This window comes from Chrysochloris asiatica, unplaced genomic scaffold, assembly GCF_000296735.1.
Source record: "Chrysochloris asiatica unplaced genomic scaffold, ChrAsi1.0 scaffold00004, whole genome shotgun sequence".
NCBI classification, from domain to species: domain Eukaryota; kingdom Metazoa; phylum Chordata; class Mammalia; order Afrosoricida; family Chrysochloridae; genus Chrysochloris; species Chrysochloris asiatica.
In genome coordinates, this window is record NW_006408522.1 from 30641657 (window position 1) to 30665913 (window position 24257).

General features: G+C 50.9%; 1 protein-coding gene across 1 annotated transcript; it reads left to right on the forward strand.

The window, feature by feature from the left end:
• Window positions 1–862: 862 nt before the first annotated feature.
• Window positions 863–23157, forward strand: DUOX2 (dual oxidase 2). Its single transcript, XM_006831697.1, has 33 exons — window positions 863–932; window positions 1146–1235; window positions 1474–1638; window positions 3620–3807; window positions 3955–4156; window positions 4318–4484; window positions 4921–4981; window positions 5119–5215; window positions 5964–6054; window positions 6351–6453; window positions 7657–7820; window positions 9190–9365; window positions 9580–9698; window positions 10186–10323; window positions 10559–10672; window positions 10861–11063; window positions 11379–11564; window positions 12652–12877; window positions 12962–13055; window positions 14975–15162; window positions 15729–15798; window positions 16062–16145; window positions 16670–16848; window positions 17024–17254; window positions 17409–17508; window positions 18490–18539; window positions 18823–18950; window positions 19184–19337; window positions 21291–21523; window positions 21756–21914; window positions 22421–22576; window positions 22656–22784; window positions 23035–23157. Exons 1-33 carry the CDS (start codon window positions 863–865, stop codon window positions 23155–23157), a joined length of 4638 nt encoding a protein of 1545 aa, XP_006831760.1.
• Window positions 23158–24257: the final 1100 nt, after the last annotated feature.

Sequence of the window (24257 nt, forward strand, 5' to 3'; positions counted from 1 at the left end):
TTATAGCAGCGTGGGTGGTGTGTCGCGTGGGTGTCACGACTTGGCAACGGAGTTCGGGCGGGAAGGGGTCATGCAAATGAAGAGGGCGATCGCTATGTAAATGAGGGGAAGCCCCGCCCCCGCAGCAGGAAGGTGAACCTAGTGTCCAGGTGCCCACACCTGGAGCTGGTCTAGCCTGAGAGGACACCCACGCGCCGCCATCGAGACTGAGGACCCAAAGAGGAAGGTAAGAGTGCGGCGGTGGAAGCTGAGGGGTTGGAGCGCTGGGGTGGAGGGCCGGGAGCAGAGCCAAAGAGAAATGAAGCTTCCAATCAGAAATACATCTGGACCTGACCAAGACCCTGTGCCAGGGCTTGGTACCTGACCTTCTAGGTCCTCGCCCTCCACCCATGCAGCGGTGTTACAGGGTTCTCCACCCCTCCGCTTACCACCCCTCGCACAGGCGTTCGCTGCAGGAGGAGGTTCTGTGGGTCTTGGCTCGACGCCCATCTCATTAGCCTCTTTGCTTTTCCTGCCTCCTTCAGAAGTGGTTGGTGCCTGTTACTAAGTGTCGTGGAGTTGATTTCGGTTCAGAGCTGTTGAGTTGGAACTGCCTAGGACGGATATACCCTAGAGGCCTGTGCCGGGTGAATTCCCCAGACAGTGGATAGATAGCTCCTTGACGGGGTGGAGGTGTGGGGAACATTATCAGTGCCTCCAGGGCTGTTAGGTGTCTTGGAAAGCGTGCGGCCAGGTGGGCGTCCTCCGTGATGCTTCTGAAAGTTTCATTTGAGAAATGAAAATGGTTTGCACCTCCTCTCCGACTGCAGGTTGTACGGATCGGAGCTGGCGGTGACGCCAGCTCTGTGGCCGAAGGGTCAGCATGCTCCGTGCAAGGCCAGAGGCTCTGGTTCTTCTGGGAGCTCTGCTGACTGGACCTTTGGATTCAGTGGGTAAGTAAGTACCAGGCTCCCCTGGCTGAGATTGTCTGGGAATGGAGAAGGGGAGAGGTTGTAGGCAAGTCCTCCCGGAGGCTAGAATGTGGACGCAAATCGCTGTGCGGCTGGGTTGGGGACACTCTGCCAGCTGGGGAAGCGCCAGGCCATCGGGTCTCTGATGGGTCTCTAGGAAGCTAGCGCTGACGGAGCTGATCTCTGAACCCACAGGCGGCCAGGACTCACTTTCGCTGCCCTGGGAAGTGCAGCGCTATGACGGCTGGTTCAACAACCTGAGGCACCACCAGCGAGGCGCTGCAGGTGCGTTTTGGGGCTCCCGCGGGCGAGAGCAGACGGCTCGCGGAGACGCGGGCGCGTAAGACCGGGCTAGCACGTCGCCCGCCGCCGGGCTACACGCGCTGTGCATTTTCCTACGGTCCTGGACTCAGAAATTCAGAACAGAAGAGGTCTGGGCAGGACTAGAGAAGGGACTACAGTAAAATTTAAAGGTTACGGCTGGACGGAGTGTTCTGACATATCCGCCCCCTGCCTCGGGTAGGCTTCCGACTGCAGCGCCTGGTCTCAGCCAATTACGCCGACGGCGTGTATCAAGCTCTCGGGGAGCCTCTGCTGCCCAATCCGCGCCGGCTCAGCAACGCCGCCATGCAGGGAGCTGCCGGACAAGCATCTCGCCGCAACCGCACTGTGCTGGGGGTCTTCTTTGGTGAGAGCAAAGGGCCCTTCCACCGGAAATCATTGGGATCGTTTGGGTCTTCAGCTCAGCGTGCAGCGAAAAGGGCTCCGAGACTGATCGGAGATTCATAGCCTTCTCCTCTCCTCCCCCACCCACCCTACCCCATCCCACTAAGTAGCTCGTTGAGGCTGTCTTCTTTCCATGAAATCGGACGGATCTAAGACTGTTGAAGCAGGGATATTTATTTGGTCTTCCATTTTTCTTATTATCCTTCATCCCTAAGCCCAAGGGACGCCTATCATATTTCTTAAGATCCGAGTACACGCCACTACTCTCTTCCCCATAGGATCATAATCTTTTCTCCCCGTAGAAAAGAAGAGAGGCAGTATCTTCTAGGAAATTCTAGATGGGTTTGGCGGATTCCTTACATTAATGATATCATTATTATTCTCTCAACAACGTTGTGAGGTGGTGGGAAGGGTTGTAGTTGTTAAGAGTCGGGTCAATTTTGACCCATAGTGAGGTTTCCAAGGAGCAGCTGGTGATCTTGAACCACCAAACTTTCAGTTCAAACGACTTTGCAGTCTGACCATTAGCCCACAGCGCCACACCAGGACTCTGGTGGAAAGGGTTGTTGTTGCTGTGTGCCGTGGAGTCGGTTCCGACTCATAGCGACCCTGCACAGGGTTTCCGAGGCTATTAATCTTTATGGGAGCAGAACGCCTCATCTTTCTCCCGCTGAGCAGCTGGTAGTTTCGAACTGCTGACCTTGCGGTCCAAAGCTCCGGTGGTGGGAAGGATACTACATCCTTATTTTGGAGATTAGAACCCTGAGGCTCACTACGCCTGAATTAAGGGGCCCTGATGGCGATGGCGCATTCAATGGAGTTACTAGGATTGGTGTCACCCCTCCCCCATGGATCTACCTCCGGATAATCCTTAGTAATGTTTATTATCAATTTTAATCACAGAATAATATGTGATCCATGGATATAAATTGCTTAAATGTAATATCTCTTAGATTATATGAATGCTAATGACACAATTGTTTTGTAATATCTTTCTGCATTGAATTATAACACTATTAATTGCATTCTTGGTTGCTGAACAGAAGTCCTTTGCCCCTTTCATTCTTTTCTTTAATATTGCTACTTCATTCTCAAAAAGCTTCCTTATGTAGGTTCACAATACTAATTACCACAATGTTATAGCTACAACACCATAAAAATTGGCAAAATCAACAGTAAAAACACCAAATAACAGTGTTTATATCATGGGGAGATGTGTTTCTGAGAGTCATTGTAATTAGGTAATAATGACAACTCAGACTAGGGTGATCTGTTGTTGTTAATTCAGTTCTGACCTGACCCGGATATGGTTTCTGAGGAGCAACTGGTGGTCATCCTACAGGGCCACACCAGGACTTCATTAGAAGGTTTAAAAAATAAATTAGCATAGAGTTTCAGCCCTGTACACGCAAATATATGGATACATGTAAATTGGACTTATGAAAATGTTTTTGTTGTTACTAACTGCAGGAATTTTTTTTATAAAGAACAATACATTTTTGCTGAAACACTGCACAAAAATTTTGATTAACAGTCATTTTGGCGTCATCCTCTCTGACAATGTCTCCCACCATCACCACCACCCTACTACCCCCACCCCCATCCCCTAGTGAGGGCACTGGACAAACTGGTTAACTGCTAGGCTGCTAACCAAAAGGTAGGTTGGAAACCTTTAGGCGCTTTGACCAAGAAAGGTGTGGCAGTCTGCTTCGGGGATAAATGACAGCTCTGGAAACCCTATGGACTATATCACATAGGTTGCTATGAGTTGGAATCGACTCAACAACAAAGCAGTGTACGTTGAAAAGCTAGATAGGGGAAACCTGCATGTGAAGCAAATTCGGTCTTTTGGCTCCTGAGAACCCTGGGAGGCCGCCCAGGAAGTGGGGAGCGCTGGGTATACCATTTGCTCACTCACCACTTTGCACTTCACTGGCCCACAGGCTACCACGTGCTCTCGGACCTGGTGAGTGTGGAGCGGCCCGGTTGCCCCGCCGAATTCCTCAACATCCGCATTCCGCCTGGAGATCCAGTGTTCGATCCCGACCACCGCGGGGACGTGGTGCTGCCCTTCCAGAGGAGCCATTGGGATCCCGAGACCGGACAGAGTCCCAGCAACCCCCGAGACCTGGTGAGGCTAGGCAGGAAGCGGGGTGAGGGCTACACGGGAGGCAGGTGGGGCCCAGGTCGGTTGGGGAGAGGCGGCCCCTCACCTGCGACAACGCCTGACCCTCCCTCCCCGTTCCGATGCCCACCCTCACCTTCTCGCTTCCCGCAGACCAACGAGGTGACCGGCTGGCTGGACGGCAGCGCCATCTATGGCTCCTCACACTCATGGAGCGACGCGCTGCGGAACTTCTCCGGGGGGCAACTGGCATCGGGACCCGATCCTGCCTTCCCCCGGGACGCACAGAACCCGCTGCTCATGTGGATCGCACCGGACCCCGCCACCGGGCAGCGTGGGTCCCAGGGGCTGTACGGTGAGGTCAAGGGGATAGAGCGGGCGGGGCGGGGCGGGGCAGGGCGGGGCTCGGGGGCTCGTGGGAGGGCGGATCGGGGTCAGCGAGTTGGGGTCTGTGAGGTTGGGAGCCCCTTGGTCAGGCCATCGCCCATCTCCTCCCTGTTCCCCACATTGATGCAGCCTTTGGTGCGGAGCGGGGGAATCGCGATCCCTTCCTGCAGGCGCTGGGACTACTGTGGTTCCGCTACCACAACCTGTGCGCACAGAAGCTGGCCAGCGAGCACCCGCACTGGGGGGACGAGGAGCTGTTTCAGCACGCGCGCAAGAGAGTCATCGCCACCTACCAGGTCGGCCTCACAGCCCTATCCTCGACTTTCTATACCCATGACTTCCTGGCCTCTCCCATTCTCTGTCCACTGGTCACTCCTAACCCCGCAGAGTCCCCATCCTTAGACAAGGGTGTTCATCATCTTTGAACATCCCATTGGAAGAAGACACCCCTTCCTAAAGAGCAAACTTCTAGGGAAAGTCCCTGAAATTTTATAAGGAGGCAAAACACTTTATAGAGGAGATGTTGCTTGTGATTTTTAACTCCTCCAGCAAATCCCATCATTCCTTTTCAAATGGCCCAGAGACCCTTTGGGAATTGCTCCTATTTGAGTGGCCTTTTCCATTCCTGCCCCTGGGATTCCTCCCCACCTAAGCTTTTCTGTCAGCCACTTTAAAGCCTCCCCTGAGCCTTCTTTTGCCTAAGTTTCCTTCTCCTCTCTCTCTGCTCCTCAGAACATTGCTCTTTATGAGTGGCTTCCCAGCTTTCTACAGAAAACACCCCCAGAATATAAAGGTGAGGGAATTGGGAGAACTCTTGGACTGAGAGTGGTGGGGAAGGGTCAAGATGCAATAAGAAGGGAAGAAGACAGTCTGGGTGTGAAGGGAGGATGTGGGATAAGGAGACTGTCTTTTGTTACCCCCACTCCTCAGGGTACAACCCTTTCCAGGACCCCAGCATCTCCCCGGAGTTCCTGGCAGCCTCTGAGCAGTTTTTCTCCACCATGGTACCCCCAGGTGTCTATATGCGGTAAGAAAGGGGCTGGTGATGAGACACACAGCACAGTGGCAGAGAGGAGGAACGAACTGCCTTAGGGGACTAAGACAAACACCTCCACAGTTTGATGGGGATGTTGTTATTGTGTGCCCTGATTCAGTTCTGACTCATATCAACCCTGTATAGAGTTTACAAGGAGCAGCTGGTGAGTTTGAACCACCAACCTTTCGGTTCAAACCAACCTTGTGGGCCAGCGCTTATCCTACTGAGCAAACACCAGGACTCCTTGATGGGGATGTTGTTGTTGTTGTTGTTAAGTACTGTCGAGTTGGTTCCCATCCATAGCAACCCTATATAGGATTTCCAAGGAGCAGCTGGTGAGCTTGAACTGCCAAACTTGAGGTTCAAACCGACTTTGTAGTCCAGCACCTTAGCCCACAGCTCCACACCAGGACTCCTTGATGGGGCTAGGAAAGCAGAATTTGGGGCCCTGGATGGAAGATTGGTTGGATTTTAATAGGGAAATCTCCACAACTTTCCTAATGACTGAACTTCAGTTGCTGAGAAGAGGATTTGTCTAGTTGCTGGGTCGCCCTGGTCCCTTCTTCCTGCCCCAACTAGTGTGGACAAAGAGCTCCCTCTTCCTTCAATAAATGCTGCTTTGTGGGAAAAAAATTATGGACCATCCCTCAATCTTGACCATTCCTCAAGAGTCCCTCACTCAATCCAACCTCATTCTTCCCTGAATTCCCTCACCACATCCTTAATTCCCCCATTTTAGAAATGCCAGCTGTCACTTCCAGAAAGTCTCCAACAAGGATTTTGTCAGTTTCCCAGCTCTCAGGGTCTGCAACAGCTACTGGATTCGAGAGGTCAGCCTGGGGTCGGGGTCAGGGGAGGATGTATCAAGGGCAGTCTCTTTACACAGGCTGGGAAAAGCAATTCTTGTTTTTGGGTATTGCTGCTCCAGGTTGGTGGGAGATGAAAGGTAGAGAGTGAGCAGATTATCTGGGAACCATGGTTCAAAAGAGACTAGGACGGACACCGGGGCCTTTGTCCTAAGGTGTCACCGTAGCTCAGGGTGAGAGCCTGAGCTCTGAGCTGACAGAGGGGCTGAACTTTCTGGAGGGGTTCTTGAACTTACCTTGAGTGTGGTATTTGCTTCCAGAACCCCAATGTGAACAGTGTCCATGCGGTGAACCACGTGCTGCTGGGAATGGCTTCCCAGATTTCGGAGCTGGAGGACAGGATAGTGGTTGAAGATCTCAGGGGTGAGCACAGAGCCAAGGGATGGGGGCTTGAAGTCAAGGAACCTTTTCTGTTTATCTGTTTATGCCCAGGTAGACCTAGAGCACCTGTAATACAGCAACACATAGAAAAATCAAATAGTCATTAGAAGAAAAATTAGTTTTTAACTTTTTTCTCTAAATTTACAGTTTAGCGTTGCTTTTAGTGTAAACTATCTGTGTCTGAGTAAGTGTGTGTGTTGGGGGCGGTGTGTGTGAAGTGTAATACCATAATCTCTTTGGTACTTAGGTCTCTAAAGATTTTCATCCAGCTCTATTTGGGATTGTTGTTGTTGTTGTATGTTGTTGAATCAGTTCTGACTCTCTGTATAGGGAGCGTTTCCAGGAGTGGTTGGAGCTTTTCTTATCTCCACACCAGGGACGTATATTATTGTTGTGTGCCAAGGAGTTGATTCCAACTCATAGCAACCCTTTAGGACAGAGTGGTGGTGGTGGTGTGCCGTGGAATCAGTTCTGACTCATAGCGACCCTGTACAGGGTTTCTGAGGCTGTAAATCTTCATGGGAGCAGAAGCCTTATCTTTCTCCTACGGAGCCGCTAATATTTTCAATCTGCCGACCTTGAGGTTAGCAGCCCGATTCATAACCACTATGCTACCAGAGTAGAACTGCCTATAGGGTTTCCTAGGCTGTAATCTTTATGTAAGCAGATCACCTAGTCTTTTCTTCTGCTGACTGCGCTGGTTGGTTCAAACCAATGACATTTCAGTTAGCAGCAGAGCACTTAACTCTTGGGCCACCAGGAAAGTATGGTGGTGGCTATGTGCCACGGAGTCGGTTCTGACTCATAGTGACCCTGTACAGGGTTTCCGAGGCTGCAAATCTTTACGGGAGCAGAAAGCCTCATCTTTCTCCCGCAGAACAGCTGGTAGTTTCAAACTGCTGACCTTGCGGTTCACAGCTGGATTCGTAATCACTACACTACCAGAGCTCCTCCAGGAAAGTATAGGACAGGGAACTTACTACTTGGTGACTAGAATAGTCTTGAGTCTTAGAGGAACATTTTTGCCTGGAAAATCACCCCTGATGACATGTGGTGACATTGGCTCCACCCCAAGGCTATTGCCAAGGTCAACCTGGGCACTGGGGGATAGAGACAGTGTCAACAGTCCAATTCAAGGAAGGATTGGGAGTTTGATCCCATAGCCTTGTCCTCTCTTTTCCTTAGATTACTGGCCTGGCCCTGGCAAATTCTCCCGCACAGACTACGTGGCCAGCAGCATCCAGCGTGGCCGAGATATGGGGCTGCCCAGCTATAACCAGGCCCTGCTGGCTTTGGGCCTGAAGACTCCGAAGAACTGGAGTGACCTCAACCCCAACGTGGAGTCCCAGGTCAGGAACAGTCATGGAGTAACATGACTGTTGTTGTTAAGTGTCATGGAGTCAGTTCTGACTCATAGCAACCCTGTGTGGCCCATCTGAGAAGTAGCTGGCGGGTTTGACCAGCTAACCTTCAATGATCAGTTCAGTGCTTTATCCTACAACACCATACCAGAGACTAGCATGGTGATAGCAGCTAAAGCTTTTCTGTAATGGAGATTGGCGCAAGTTCTTTTTGTATGTTGACTCGTTGTGTCCCATCATGTGAATTCCAACTCATAGAGACCCTTTAGGACAGAGAACTATCCCATAAGGTTTCCAAGGCTGTAATCTCTTCAGAAGCAGATTGATTCGTCTTCCTCACTTGGATCAGTCCATTTACCCTTCAGTTAATTCTTAACCACTCTGCCACTTTGTTGTTAAGTGCCGTCAAGTCGATTCTGACCCATAGCAACCCTGTATAGGGTTTCCAAGGAGCAGCTGGTGAGCTTGAACCACTGACCTTGTGGCTCAAACTGACTCTGCAGTCCAGCTCATTAGCCCACAGCACCACACCAGGACTCCACTGTGCCACTATGGTATTGTATGGCTATGTGCCGTGGAGTTGGTTCTGACTCCTAGCAATCCTGTACAGGGTTTCTGAGGCTGTAAATCTTTATGGGAGCAGAACACCTCATCTTTCTCCTGCAAAACAGCTGGTAGTTTCCAATTGCTGACCTTGCAGTTCGTAGCCCGATTCCCTAGGACTCCTTTTAATCGACATAAGAATGTTATGAAGTAGATACTATAAAACCTGTATAATCCAGGACCTATGTAAGGCAGAAACCTGTCAGAGAAGGAAACTCAAATATTTCCAGCTCACATGAGTGCTAGAGAAGTGGTAAAGCTGCCCCCTGTCAAAGGCAGAAAACATACGAGACATGGAAGACAAGGCAGTCCTTTTGGGTTCTGGCTCTCCCAGGTTTCGCTGCTATCGGTATCCTTGTTTAAGGAACAAAATAATTAATTGGTCATTTCTAGAGGCAGGATTTAAATTCTGGTCATCTGACTGCAGAATATATTCCTAACCAGTACATTGTATCATGCCTGCAGGGTGGCTCCTGGGTTGGGTGCTCTTGTCTTAATCTTGTAATATCCCTTCCCATGGGTAGGGTAGCCTGAAGCTACTAATCATAAGGATTAGGCAGTCTAGATAGCAACGGACACAGGGTGTGGTCCTTGGGCACTTGCGTCCCAGCAGCCCTGCCTTTCTCCTAAGGGGACTGCCTAGGGAAAGGCCTGAGTGGCAGAGGTCCTGCTGGGGTCCTATATCTGAGGGGTAGGGCAACAGTGGTTGCCCTCCCCAATGCACACACATTCCTCATCTCCCCTGGTGCCCCAGGTGCTGGAGGCCACAGCTGCCCTGTACAACCAGGACTTGTCCCGGCTGGAGATGCTTCCAGGGGGGCTCCTGGAAAGCCATGGGGACCCAGGACCTCTCTTCACTGCCATTGTCCTAGACCAGTTTGTGCGACTTCGGGATGGTGACCGCTACTGGTTTGAGAACACAAGGAATGGGTAAGAGCACCTCAGATTCCACCTCAGCCTGAGTTCTAGACCATGAGTCTGACCCTAGACAGCCCCCATGGGTTCCTGATACCCAGCTTACCCCAATACCTCCTCTCCAAATTCCTCTGGGTTTCTTTCTTTATCTGGATCCTTGGGCCCAGAGTTGCTAGAGGCCTGTATCTCCTTCCTGATGCCAACAACTTCTTGTCTTTTCTCAATTTAGGTTGTTCTCCAAGGAGGAGATTGCAGAGATCAGAAACACCACCTTGCGGGACGTGCTAATAGCTGTGACCGGTGTGGATTCCAATGCCCTGCAGCCTAATGTCTTCGTCTGGCACGAGGGTGAGTGTCCAGGGAAGACATACGTGGCCAGAGGAAGGAGGGGGTCACTCTGTTCTGTCCAGGGTGCCAGGCTCCAGTCAGTCCTGTCCCTATAAGACTGAAAAGGCTACATTAAACTGACTCCCACGGTAGCACCTGGCGTAGCCTGTGGTTTACACCCTGTGGTCAAGTTGGGGTGCATGCTAAGAGGTAGTTTATAGAAAGAGCCATTTAAAAATGTTTTTAATTTTTTGTGTGTGAAAATAAATACAGCAAATGATAAACCACTTTAAGAAATTCAACATGTACAATTCAGTGGCATTGTTTAACATTCTTCAAGTTGTGTTAGTGGAAGGGGACTTTTGGAAGAGAGCAAGTTCCAGGGAGGTAGACCTGAGTAATGGTTGGGAGAGAGAGCATCTTGGTCATTTACTAAACAGAGAGAAAGGTTACTTGGCCAAGGAGTGGGATCCTTGAATTTTGACTTCTTCTGGGCCTTCTCCCTCAGGTGCACCCTGCCCTCAGCCGAAGCAGCTCACAGACAAGGATTTGCCCCACTGTGTTCCCATGACTGAGTTGGATTACTTTGAGGGCAGTGGTCCTGGTTTTGGCATCACCATTGTGGCTCTCTGCTTCCTTCCCCTTGGTGAGCCCTTCACCACCACCACCACCCACCCCTTCTTTCTCCTCCTGGCCTCCTCGCTCCCCACAGATTGTCTCAGCCCACCATTACCCATTGTCCTGTAGGACTAGGTCATTGGTAACTTGATACAGTTTGAGGACAGTCTTGGGTCTTAAGAAAGATGGGGCAACAGCCAAAGGCTCAATGAAGCGGCAATTGAGGGGCCGTCTCCCCACTGACTCCTTCTGATCCCCATCAGTGAGTCTGCTCATCTCTTGGGTGGTGGCCCATTTCCGGGGCCAAGAACGCAAGAAGCTACAAAAGAAAGGCAATGAGAGTATAAAGAAGGAGTCGGCAGAAGACGGTGTGTCAGGTGAGATGGGGCTGAGGGAGGCGAGGAAAGGAACAAATTGGGGAGTCCATGGCAGAAAGAGCCAGGTTGAGGACTCGGAGAGAAAGCCAGGCTTTGGGGTGCCTGCCTGGATTTATAGAGTAGAGTTGGCTAGAGGGCAGGGACTGTGGACTTTTTAGGCTCACTCTGTCAATTGTCCCTTCCCCCAGCGATGGAGTGGCCAGGGCCCAGGGAGAAGAGCTATCCCATCACCATCCAGCTGCTCCCAGAGAGGCGTCTACAGGTCCTGGACCACAGGCTCTCTGTGCTCCGTACCATTCAGCTGCAGCCCCCGCAGCAGGTCAACCTCATCCTGTCCAGCAACCATGGGAGCCAGGCCCTGCTGCTCAAGATCCCCAAGGAGTATGACCTGGTACAGTCTGGCTTGCCTCCCCTGCCTAGGATGCCCTTACACAGCTCCGCCATCTCACTCTCACTCCTACCACTGCCCCCCAAATCCTTAGCTATTTAGCCCCCTGTGAAGGCTAATGCTGGGGAGAGGGACTCCTTTTTGCACCAGCAGAGTCGACTGGACCCTCCTGTCTTTCACCTTAGACCACTCACCTGGCCCCATCCTGAACAGATGAGAAGCAGCTTTTCTCTCCTTTCCTCAACCCAAAGTCCTTTGAGGAGAGAGTGACCTTGAAGTTCTTTCCCCCAGCATTAGTGCAGGCTTCCTCTTACGCAGGTGTTGCTGTTTAACAACGAGGAGGAGCGGAGCACCTTTGTGCAGTATCTGCAGGACTTCTGTGTACACTGGGACCTTGGCCTTCATGTCTCAGAGATGGGTGAGAAGGAGTTGTTCCGGAAGGCTGTGACCAAGCAGCAGCGGGAGCAGATCCTTGAGATGTTCTTCAGGCATCTTTTTGCTCAGGTGCCATGACCTGTACCTCTTAAGCATGTGGTCCAGCCCAGGGTGAGAGGGAACCTGGGCTGGACAGGATACCATTCAGGGTGAAGCAAAGTTTTATCATATGGGCTGGAGACAGCCTCCACTGAATCTGAGCCACTCAGTAGCATGCAACCTAGGCAGGTTACATTATCTCTGCTTTGTACCTCAGTTTCCTTGTCTATAAAACAGTGATTAAGATGGTATCCATCCTGTAGGGTATGGAGGATTCAGTGAGACATTGTACATCAGCGGTTCTCAAAGTATCAACTGAGAACTTGTTGGAAATGCAATTTCCTGAGCCCTTCTCCAGACTTACTGAATTGAAAACTCGAGTTGGGGGCGAATGATCTGTGTTTTAACAAGCATTCCAGGTGATTCTGATGCTGGCTCCAGTTTGAAAACACTGATCTATGCACAGTGCCGGGAGTTCTAGTGTGGCACTGTAGGTTAAGTACTGGACTGCTAACCACAAGGTTAGCAATTCAAAACCACCAGTCCCTCCTTGGAAGCCTTATACAGGGTCACTATGAGTTGGAACCAACTCGATGGTACTTAACAATAACAACAATGTACAGTGATTAGCTCAAGTTCATGCTACATTGCAGGCATTTAACAAATGTTAGTTGCAAGTATATAAGTTTTAAAATCTGCACAATAGGCAGAGACTAACTCCTAGTCACATGGCAGTCTCATTTGAATTGGCAAGCGAGCATAGCTTTAGCCTCTTCCTGCTGGTTCCTCCTATGCCTACTGAGTTTTCTTCTCTCTCACTTGCATTCCCAAACTTTGCCCCCCTTGCCACCCCAGACCCTCACTATAAAAAGCAGCATCTTTACTATATAAAGATCCTTAGTGTGAGTCTAGGTGGGGAAATGGCTGGCCATTAGAGATTTGATTCACCCCTTTTTCAGGAGAGTAGAAACCTGAGCCAGAAGTCTGTGTAAGGATCAAGAGTGGCCACCAGGGCTCAACATTTCTGATTTGGACTTTGGGGAGATGTGAGACTGGACTGCCTCCAACCCAAATCTCACCTCCTTCTTCCCTTCTCTCTGCCACTGCTTGAGTGTAGGTGCTGGACATTGACCAGGCAGATGCAGGGACCGTATCCCCGGACTCCTCACAGAAGGTCCGGGAGGCCCTAACATGTGAGCTGAGCAGGGCTGAGTTTGCCGAGTCTCTGGGCCTCAAGCCCCAGGACAAGTTTGTGGAATCCATGTTCTCTCTGGCCGACAAGGATGGCAATGGTTACCTGTCCTTCCGGGAGTTCCTGGACATCCTGGTGGTCTTCATGAAAGGTGAGGGCTAGGGGATGGTAGGCCATTCAAGGAACCAGATGTCTTTCAGCAGGGAGCTGCCTGCATCCTCCTTTCTCTTTTCAGGCACCCCAGAGGATAAGTCCCGCCTGATGTTCACCATGTATGACCTTGATGAGAATGGCTTCCTCTCCAAGGATGAGTTTTTCACCATGATGCGGTATGGGGTGGATCATACTGGAGACTTCCTATTGTTTTAAACAGGACAGGTCAGAGGAGGGCCGGCCAGGAGGCTATGTGGTCATCTGTAGTGAGAGACTACAGGGTTCTGTAGGGGTCAATGCTTCATCTTCGACTGGTAGAGCACCCAATTTCAAAAGTTTACCTTCCCTCCAGGAAGGTTTTTATCTGTACTGTTAAAACCATCCAGAAAACCTCTCCAGTTAAAAACAGCAACACAGCCCACAACAAAGTCCACTAACCCTTTTTGGATATTTGTAAATTCTTTTACAATACCCAGCATGGCTAACACTGTGTTTTGCACACATTTTACTTTGCATAATAAAAGGTTGGCTGGATAGATGAATGACTGATTGGATGACTGGATCACCTGAGTCATTCTTCTAATACTAATATTAACATTAATATTAATACTAAACAGTCAGGAGGAGAAACATGGAAGTTCCTCTACATTCTAACCCTTCTCTCTTCCTGCTTCTCAAGTCATTTATGTTTCTAGTATGTTGAAAAAGGTCAGCTTTAATATCAGATTTTATATTCCTGAAGACAATGCTCAGCCACACAGCAATCCACAAGCGCAGGACTCATGTCTCTCTTTGTTCTCTGCTGACTCCACCCTGTCTGCACTGTGCTTGGGACGTAGGAGGCATTCAGTACATCTTTGCTGAATAAGATAAAATGAAATGAATGAGCAAATTAATAGTGAAAGAGACAGCCCAGATCCCTTTACCATGTCTTTAAGACTTTCCATTGCTTAATTGCCACATCCCTCTTAGAGTCCAGATACCCACTCAGGCCATGAGCTTCTAAAGGACTAGGACATATACCCCACTGGATGCATCATGGCAGGCCCAGCCCTGGGAAGGGTGCTAGAGGATCCAAGAGAGGGTCCTTGCCATCAAGGGCTGAGTACCTACCTTCTTGTCCTGTAACTCAGTGTGGGTCTTGCTTAGTCTCAGTGGGATGATTTTTTTATATGTGATGGTAGAGTTTGCCAAGCCATGTGGACTGGATCTTTTTTTTTGCTGTTTTTAAGTGCCGTTGAGATGGTTCCAACTCATGTAGCAACCCTGTATAGGCTTTCTAAGGAGCAACTGATGGGTTTGCACCACCAATCTTGAGGCTATCAGTCTAGTGTTTATCCTACAGTGCCACACCAGGACTCTGCTGCCACTGTTGATGTTGTTAAATGCCATCGAGTTGGTTCTGACCCATAGCAACCCTATATAGGGTTACCAAGGAGTGGCTGGTGAGTTTGAACTGGCAATATTTTGGTTAGCAGTCCAGTGCTTATCGTACAGCACCATACCAGGACTCTAGGACTCTGCTAGACTTGTACAAACTTGCATGGCCTGTTTGTTTTTATCCCAAAATACAACCCAAGGAAAGTCTGGACACTTCAGCTGTTACTGAGACACTGTCAGTTTGGGCATGGAGACTGTACCCCAGGACGTTGGCACAAGGAAGCAGTGGCCAGTGCAGTCACACCCTCCCTAATACCACTGTCTCATGCCCCAACTTGAATGTGGAAGCGGGAGCGCAGGGACGGTGTGGGAGGCATCAACAGAAGTGAGTGGGCAGAGCCTGTCCCAAGAGAGGGCCACGCACACCTCGGCTGCGTCCCTGCACTAAGTGAACAGTCATCTCAGCTGTAGTCTCCCGTGTTCAAGGGCCGTTTTCTCTAATTGGTCAGGGTCACTTTCCGTTCCCTTCTACCTCCTGAGCTTGTGACCAACCCGCCCAGCTCAGTGTCAGCTCTACACCAGATGAGCACCTTCTCGGTGCCACTTTCTGGTCATTGGTAACCACATGAGATAATCTGAGACTTGTGTCACCCTACAGCTGCCCGAGCCTGAGCGCGCTGGATGACAGGCTGCTTGGTCTGTTATCTTCCTTTAGGTCCTTCCTCGACATCTACAAGGACTGCCTGACCAAGGTCCAGCTGGCCGAGGTGGTGGAGTCCATGTTCCGGGAGTCAGGCTTCCAGGACAAGGAGGAGCTGACTTGGGAGGACTTCCATTTCATGCTGAGGGACCACGACAGTGAGCTCCGCTTCACTCAGCTCTGCGTCAGAGGTGGAGGTGGAGGTGTGTGAGTTATGCAGCGCGTGGTAGAGTCAGGGAGGGGCGTGTCTTCAAAATGAGAGTTCTTGGTCAACAAGACACAGAGCTTACTCTTCTCGGAGTCCTCAGTGCCTAGTACAGAGCCCTGCTCGTGTAACTGGGGCACCACAGATAAGTGTGCAACTTATGTACTGCACAAGGCTGTCGTCTGAAAGGTTAGGAATGGCCTGAAATCCAGTCTACATGCTACTCACCAAGCAATGGGTGCATATGCCCAGAGGAAAAGATAGTTTATTCTTTAAACAAAGATGTATTCATGGTCCTGTAGAGGGCCTTCCACCCACAGGGGTGTCATTTGCTACTTTACACAAAGTTGCACACTGTCTAGCAGTGGCTGCCCTGTGGACAGTGGGTGCTTAGTGTGTGGAGGGAGAGGGAACAAGGCTGGAGCGAGAGATCTGGACACGGCCAAGTCTCTGGCAGGTGCCCTGGAAGCCTTCCCCGAGGGGCAGAGAAAAGGGTCAGTCCCCCACCCTCCCCACCTCACTGCCCTGGTGGGGAGGCCTATCCACTTCTTATTCTCTCTCCAGACATTAAAGACGTTTTTAAACAAAACACCAGCTGTCGAGTCTCATTCATCACTCGGACTCCTCACGAACGGTGAGCAGGCCTGGATGTTAGGAGTTTCCCTTGGACAGGTCATCTACAGAGAAATGAGGGATATAGGACCGCTGACTCAGCCCCTGGGGTCAGAGATTTGCCACTTGAAAGTAATCCTAGTCCCAATTCCAGCTGCCTCACACAGCCCATGCTGTCCAGGAGCCTGGCTCTCTCCTTGCTCCTCTAGGCCAAAATTATTCTATAACACAGATGACCAGAGTTTATTCATTCACTTGAACATGCTGTCATTGTCTTTTTATCAGCTCTTGCCCCAGTGTACCGGGGCTCCCTGCCTCAGAAGCCCCAGAACTGGGAGGACCTGGACTGAAGAAGAGGTTTGGCAAAAAGTGAGTGTTTCCCAGATCCCTGGGCCTAGAGAGGAATGGGGAGAAGACTCAGGGTTTCTGGACACTGCCTAGACTTTTTTGCCATACAAGGGACCATCTGAGACTTATTGTCTTTGTCTCTGACCTGATGCGAGGTGGACTCTTCAATCTCTGTCAACCTCTGCATCCCATTCTTTAGGGGCAGGGCCTTGTGTTCAGAATCAACACCAAGGTGGTACAGACAGGTCTTCTGGTTTTTACCTGCTGTGGGCCGAGCAGTGAGGCCTGTGCAGAGAGGGGCAGGGGCGAGAAAAGGACAGAGCGAACAGGAAGAGGAATAGATGGAGTAGTAGGGAGAGGGAAGAATAGGTGGATGGAGCAAGTAAAGATGGGAGGTAGAAGATTGGGGGAGTGTGGGTCTGCTCCCAAATGCCTTTGTTGTTCATTTGTCTGGCTACCTTGATCTCTGTCAGGTCACCAGGTCACCTTTCATTGGGGCGACCAGGGTATCTCAACCTCCCACCCATTGTGTCTCATGGCAGTAGGGTAGTGATGTCCCCTCCCCGGCTGTACACGGAGGCACTGCAGGAGAGGATGCAGCGGGGCTTCCTGGCCCAGAAGATGAAGCAGTACAAGCGCTTTGTGGAGAACTACCGGCGACACATTGTGTGTGTCACCATCTTCTCAGCCATCTGTGCTGGCCTGTTTGCAGAGCGGGCTTACTGTAAGAGTACCAGGTGATGGGTGGCTGGGAGAGTCAGGTGTGGAGAGAAGTAGACAGGTGGACAGCCCTGGGGTTGCTCTTCTTGGTTCTCAGCAATCAGGTGGAAGGTATTTAATGCCAGCCCAAGACCACTGGCCTCTTGTACCATGCTGACCCATCTCCTCTCCCTCCCCAGACTATGCCTTTGCCTCGCCGCCTTCGGGCATTGCACAGACCACCTTTGTGGGCATCATCCTGTCACGGGGCACAGCGGCCAGCGTCTCCTTCATGTTCTCCTACATCCTGCTCACCATGTGCCGCAATCTCATCACCTTCCTGCGGGAGACCTTCCTCAACCGCTACGTGCCCTTCGATGCCGCTGTGGACTTCCATCGCTGGATAGCCATGGCAGCTGTTGTCTTGGCCAGTATGTGGCTCATGGACATCCTCCCCACTGCTGCAACTGTCAGGTCTAGCTGTTGGGGAAAAGGAGACTGGAGACCCTGATACCCTTTCCGCCCTCTGGATTGGAGGTAGAGCCAAGCCTGGTTGGCAACTCTAATAGAATACATCTCTTCCAGTTTTGCACAGTGCTGGTCACGTGGTCAATGTCTACATCTTCTCAGTCAGCCCCCTCAGCCTGCTTGCCTGTATCTTCCCCAACGTCTTTATAAATGATGGGTCAGTTCTGGGGAAGATTCCTCTTGGGGCACCTGGGGGTGGACTTGAGAGGGTAATAAAAAGGGAAAAGATGGCCCTAGAAACTCAGCTTCTTAAACAGAGCCAGAATGAGAAGCGTCCCTTGAGGAAGCTGAGTGGTGAGTTCCCTGCCTTTGGGATGAGAGCAGACAGTGATTTGAGTTCCCTGCCTTTGGGATGAGAGCAGACAGTGATTTACCAGTAAAAAGACTTTGGAGAAGTAAGTTGGAGACTCTCCCACATGTGTTGGCATGTTGTTGTTATCAGGTGCCATTGAGTCGGAAGCGACTCATAGCGACCCCATGCACAGCAGAACGAAACAATGTCCCATCCTGGGCCAACCTCACTACCGCCACCACACTTGACGCCATCAGTGATGCCACCTGGCTGATCCATCTCGTTGGGGGTCTTCCTCTTTTCTCTGACCCTCCACCTTACCCAGCATGACATGTGTTGGCATATGGCTTGCCAATTTTGCCTACCATCCATCATTGGGCAGATATAAGGAGTACGTCTCACATGTCCAGCTAAATGCCAGAGAACAGAAATAGCAAGCTACATCAGTTATTCAGCAAGTCCTTACTGAGCATTGTCTATGTGCCTAGCATTGTTCTAAGCATAGGATAAAACAGTGAACAAAACACAAATCCCTTGCCCTTGTGGAGCTTTGTGTTTTGTTCACAATAATGAACCAAGCACTCATAGAGGCAAGAGTTAACCACAGGATGCAGGTCCAGGGTAACACAGGAGGTAAAAACTGCTGAGAGGACAGAGTACGGAACTGCAGGAGGCTGGGTACCATGTTCCTTGGAAAGATTCCTGGCCGCTTGGGTAAAGAACAGTGTTTGGTGATCCCAGTAACCCCAGCAGTCAAGGCTGGCGGGAGCAGAGTCATATTGGGATGTGGCAGTGGTGGAGCCCCTCCTGCCCAAGCCGGGGACTCAGTGTTCCTTTGTCTCCTAGGTCCCAGCTTCCTCAGAAGTTCTACTGGTGGTTCTTCCAGACAGTCCCAGGTAGGGTGTGGGCTTACAGGGTGTCTGGGGACCCTGTTTATCTGAAGACCTCTCAATTTCCCAAGTATGGGAATACATACTTGGCTGTAGTAGGCAGCAAGTTCTTTTCTAGCCCTCAGGCTAAGTCCTAGCTTTAGTTCCTCCAGCAAACTGTTCTGCAGAGGGGCCGAAAGGAATCAGGGAGGTCAGGAAGGTGGGCAGAACTGAGAGCACATTCTCTATGGTCTTTTCAGTCTAGGCAGAGGTCCTTCTTGCTGACCCTGTTTCTCACTCCCACACCCAGGTATGACGGGCGTGCTGCTGCTCCTGGTGTTGGCCATCATGTATGTCTTCGCCTCCCACCACTTCCGTCGGCGCAGCTTCCGGGGCTTCTGGCTGACCCACCACCTCTACATCCTGCTCTATATCCTGGTGAGGAACTTTGCTGGGCAGGGCCAGGCCATGGGGCAGGAATGAGCACTATGCTGGAAGGAGGGGGTAACTGGACCAAGCCCTAAGTCCTCAGCCAGGGCTGAGACCGCAAACTTTAGACCCTTTGCCAGTCCCATCTACCCAATCCAGGCAGGGAGTGTCTGGGCAAGAGGGTGGGGTACAGGGAGGGGGCCTAGCTAGGTCTGAGCTGTACTAACTGACCACGTCTGCAGCTCATCATCCACGGCAGCTACGCCCTGATTCAGACGCCCCGTTTCCACATCTTTTTCCTGGTTCCTGCACTCATCTATGGGGGCGACAAGCTGGTGAGCCTGAGCAGGAAGAAGGTGGAGATCAGCGTGATAAAGGCAGAGCTGCTGCCCTCAGGTACCAGGTAGAGCCCGACCTAGGTGGGGAGTGTTGAAGGTCAGTCCCTGGGACTTGGGGAGACAGCTACCCAGGCTGTCTGATCCCATCACAGCCTCTTGGACTTCTGTAGTCATGCAAAGGGCTGTACTTAGCTCCCAGGGAGCATTTGCAGACAGGAAGAAGTAACTGAGAAGAGGTAGCTGAATGTGCACACAGAGGGGTTTGAGGATAAGAGCACCCCACCACCACCACCACCACCACACACACCACCACACACACACACAGCTATTTGGCCTAGGCCCAGCCAGGGGAAGTCCAGGGCAGTGAACTATATGAAGTGGCATCAAAGGTTTGTGGAAAAATGGAATTGCAAGATAATGTATTTTTTCCCACAAACTTTTTGAAGCTCTCTCATATATCTCTATCACATCCTTCTCTCAGAATAACCTTCTTCAGGGCCAGGAAAATGGCCCAGAAGGTAGGAGAGTCCAGTGTTGGCCAAGGTAGAGACTTGTATCATTTTAGGTGCCACCAGTTGCTGTCCAATTGACTCTGACTCATGGTGACCTCATATGTGTCAGAGTAGAACTGTGTTCCATCGGGTTTTCAATGGCTGATTGTTAGGAAGTAGACTGCCAGGACTTTCTTCCTAGGCACCTTTTAGTTAACAGCAGAGTGCATGAACCATTTGCACCACTCAGGGACTCCTTAGGTGTCACAGGAACTACTGTTTTAGGATTCCTACAGCTACTGTGGTGCTATGGGTTAATGTGCCAGACTGCAAAGCCGTTTGAACTGCAAGGTCGGCGGTTGAAGCTCACCAGTCGCTCCTAGGAAACCCTGTGTAGGGTCACTATGGGTCGGATCTGACTCCATGGCACTTAACAACAACAACAGCTACTTCTTGGAAACTCTATACAGGATAGCCAGGGGTCAGAAGCAATTCAATGGCCTTTACAACAATAGTAAGAAAATCAACCTCATTTCAATATTATTTCAATCAAGATTGCCTTAAGGAGAAAGTCTCAGAGTGGTGTTCCTAAGTCTTTTGCACTCTCCAGCACTTGCTAATCTCTTTTATAAACAGAGAGTGGCCTGAGACTCCAGTAAAAGGAACTCTAATAACACAGTGGTTACAAATCTGGCTGCTAACCTCAAGGTCAACAGTCTGAAACTGCCAGCAGTTCTGTGAGAGAAAGATGAGGTTTTCTGCTCCCGCAAAGATTTACAGCCTCAGAAACCCTGTGCAGGGTCACTATGAGTCAGAACTGACTCCATGGCACCCATCCAGCTAAAGGAATCCTGGTGGAGTCCTGGCGTGGTGCTGTAGGATAAACACTCGACCACAAGATCAGTTTGAACTTCAAGGTCAGTGATTCAAACTCACCAGCTGCTCCTTAGAAACCCCATACCAGGTCTCTATGGGTCAGAACCGATTCAACAACACTTAACAACAACAACAAGACAGCTAAAACTTGATAACAAAATGTATTGCTTTCCATTTAAAGCACATGCTACTGGTTTTCCACTCACCTTAATGATCTGAAATTTCCTAGCTAGAGAAATGGAATTGAAAAAGCAGGCAAATTTAAGGAAGCTCAGTATATAAAGAACAGTACAGGAGTGCAGATATGACCCAGATTGCAAAGGTAACCCTCAAACAGTGAGAGCTTAATAAAGTCTGAAGGGTCCCCTGAGGAATATGTGAGGAGACTAAGGTGCCCTGACCTGGCAGCCTAGTCTCTAGAGCAGGGGTATGGGACCGGGACCCTTCATGGGAAGAGAGTACAGAGAAGACGGACTAGAATGGGGGTAGGGAGCCCAGCTCTTGGGTTACCAGGAAACAGAGAAACAGCTTTTCTGTCCCAGTAGCAGCATTCTACTTCCTGTGCCTCAGACGTGTGCCTGCCAGTCCTCAGGTGCAAACAGCAGGTCTTCTGATCCATATCCTTCCACTTCCATGACCCTTAGGAGTGACCCACCTGCGGTTCCAGCGGCCCCAAGGCTTTGAGTACAAGTCAGGGCAGTGGGTGCGGATCGCGTGCCTGGCTCTGGGGACCACTGAGTACCACCCCTTCACACTCACCTCCGCTCCCCATGAGGACACGCTCAGTCTGCACATCCGAGCAGTTGGGCCCTGGACCACTCGCCTCAGGGAGATCTACTCACCCCCAGCTGGCGACAGCAGTGCCAGATACCCAAAGGTACCCCATCACTGGGAACCCGGCTACTGGGTCTCTGGCCTTGACAAAGAGTCCTTGCTCTCCTCCATCCTGAGACTAGAAGTTCCAGCCACTCCAAGGCCAGGGTGGGAGAGAGAAGGGTGCCTCCAAAGAAGTTAGGAGGCGCCCACATCCACCCTGCCCACGGCCCCTCTATTCTGGCTTCGGGGCTGGGGCAGGATCAGACACAGCTTATCTTCCCTTCTCTTGGCAGCTCTACCTCGATGGACCATTTGGTGAAGGTCACCAGGAATGGCATAAGTTTGAAGTGTCAGTGCTGGTGGGAGGGGGCATTGGCGTCACCCCCTTTGCCTCTATCCTCAAAGATCTGGTCTTCAAGTCATCCTTGGGCAGACAAATGCTCTGTAAAAAGGTGAATGTTCTTCCCCTATTCTTCAAAGGCTAAGTGTGTCCCTGTATCATAGCACAGTTGTTGTTGTTGTTGTTAAGTGCCATCGAGTCAGTTCTGACCCATAGCAACCCTGTATAGGGTTTCCGAGGAGCAGCTGGTGAGCTTGAATTGCTGACCTTGCAGTTCTAACGGCGTTGCAGTCTGGCGCATTAACCCACAGCGCCACACCAGGAGTCCTCAAAGCAGAGTAGCATGAGGAAAATCCCCCAGCCCCCAGAAACTGGGTCCTCTAAGGCCATCCATACACAGCTATCCAGATACCACTGGTTGAGTGAGGGGTGAGTGGTGTAATCAGAGGGTCCCTGCTGGGGTCTCTTAGTTAGAAACATTGGATCAGGCAGGTGGTCCAGTCAGAGGCTTGGTGTCTGTGGGTGGTGTGGGGCTTCCCAGCCTCTCATGTGAAGGCCCCAGAGGCAGAAAGACCCCCAGCTGAGCTGGGTCCCCAAGCTTAAGCCACGTTTTCCCAGATCTACTTCATCTGGGTGACGAGGACGCAGAAGCAGTTCGAGTGGCTGGCTGACATCATCCGGGAGGTAGAGGAGAATGACCACCAGGATCTGGTGTCCGTGCACATCTACATCACCCAGCTGGCTGAGAAGTTCGACCTCAGGACAACCATGCTAGTATGTCAGGGTCAGCAGGCAGGGCACTCCCTGATCCTGGCTATTCCCAACTTGACCTTCTCTTCCCCTGCATCCCCAGTACATCTGTGAGCGGCACTTCCAGAAGGTGCTGAACCGGAGTCTGTTCACGGGCCTGCGCTCCATCACCCACTTTGGCCGACCCCCCTTCAAACCTTTCTTCAACTCCCTGCAGGAGGTCCATCCACAGGTCAGCTCTGCCTCAGCCCACTCGGGCACTCTGGCCTTTCTCTGTCCTCAGTCACACAGGATGGGACTGTCAGAGGAGGGCTTCAGGGAAAGTCACACACACAGCTCAAGCTGCCTGCCCAAGGTCTAAGGTTGATGTGCTGGTCTCCCCAGCCAAATTTAAGAAGCGGCTTCCTCCAGGGAGTGAATATCTCAAGCCTGCAGGCCTCTCCTCCCTTTCTAACCATCCTCTATTCCCTATACCTTGACAGGTGCGGAAGATTGGGGTGTTCAGTTGCGGTCCTCCAGGAATGACTAAGAATGTAGAGAAAGCCTGTCAGCTCATCAACCAGGAAGACCGGGCCCACTTCATACACCACTACGAGAACTTCTGAGCCTACCCTCCATCCCCCCACTGGCTCCTGCCCTCTTCTCTGTGGATCAAACTTGCCCAGCCCTGCCAGAGTCCACCAGGAACTCCACTTGAAGAGCTGGGGAGCCCCTTCCTCATTGCCTATCCATCCCATGCTATTAGAAAGCAGAGAGAACCCCATGGTCCAAGCCGTAGTAGGTCATTGTGAGCAAAATGGGGAAAGGACAGGTAGGCCCATCCCTACCTGAGGCGACTGTGGAGGTGATCCTGTGAAACAGGTGAAGAAATGCAACAGCATTTGCCTTCCATAGAGCACTATGTCTCAGTTATACTTCCACAATCATGTACTGTTTTGGCCTAGGGAGGATGAGGAGTGATGCTGGATGTAAAGAGAGGTCTTGGAGAGAGAGATTCTCCTTGGAACCTAACCCAGAAATTGTGATGCTCAGAACTGGACAACCTCAACAAAGTCTCTGAGGCCTTTTACCTCCAGTTCCAAAAAGGAGCAGCCTAACCCAGCCATCCCTGCTCGTAGAGTGGCAGGAACCCTGAGGAGGAACAAAGATGCCTCACCAACCCTAACACTCCTGGTGCTGACCAGAAGTGCCTACCACCCTTTTCTTTTGGCTGCCGGCTCTCTGAGCTCTCCTAAGCAGCCTCTAGGCCCTGGGACTAAGCAGCCTCTCTGACAGACCTCCAAACACCCTTTCTTAGTTACTATTTCCATGTAGGTAGGTGATTAGTTGTCCAGTTTGTCCAGGACTCTCCTGATTTTAGCACTGAGAGTCTCATATCCTAAGAAACTCTTCAGTCCCAGCCAAATCAGGACAATTGGTCACCTTACACAAGAGCCAACTTGGGAAGTCACAGCTATTCTTTTTAGGACCCTTTCCTTTTTCTCTCCAACTGTCTCTTTCCTATAAAGCTGAGCTTCAACATTTTGGTATAATTTACATACGGGAAAATGTACACATCTTAAGGTGACTATGTACATGTTATCAGCACCCAAGTCAAGACATAAACATTTCCAGAACCCCAGAAAATTCCTTTGAGCCCCTTCCCAATCAGTCTCCCTCACTCCCCGGAAGCAATCACTGATTTGATTACCAACACTCTAGGTTA

Bases quoted from the DNA above. Each gene is read 5' to 3' on its own strand.
- DUOX2 (XM_006831697.1), top strand. From the start codon at position 863: ATGCTCCGTGCAAGGCCAGAGGCTCTGGTTCTTCTGGGAGCTCTGCTG. The intron at 1,639-3,619 runs GTGAGAGCAAAG...ACTGGCCCACAG, and splicing joins TGTGCTGGGGGTCTTCTTTG to GCTACCACGTGCTCTCGGAC. The intron at 16,146-16,669 runs GTGAGTGTTTCC...TCATGGCAGTAG, and splicing joins AAGAAGAGGTTTGGCAAAAA to GGTAGTGATGTCCCCTCCCC.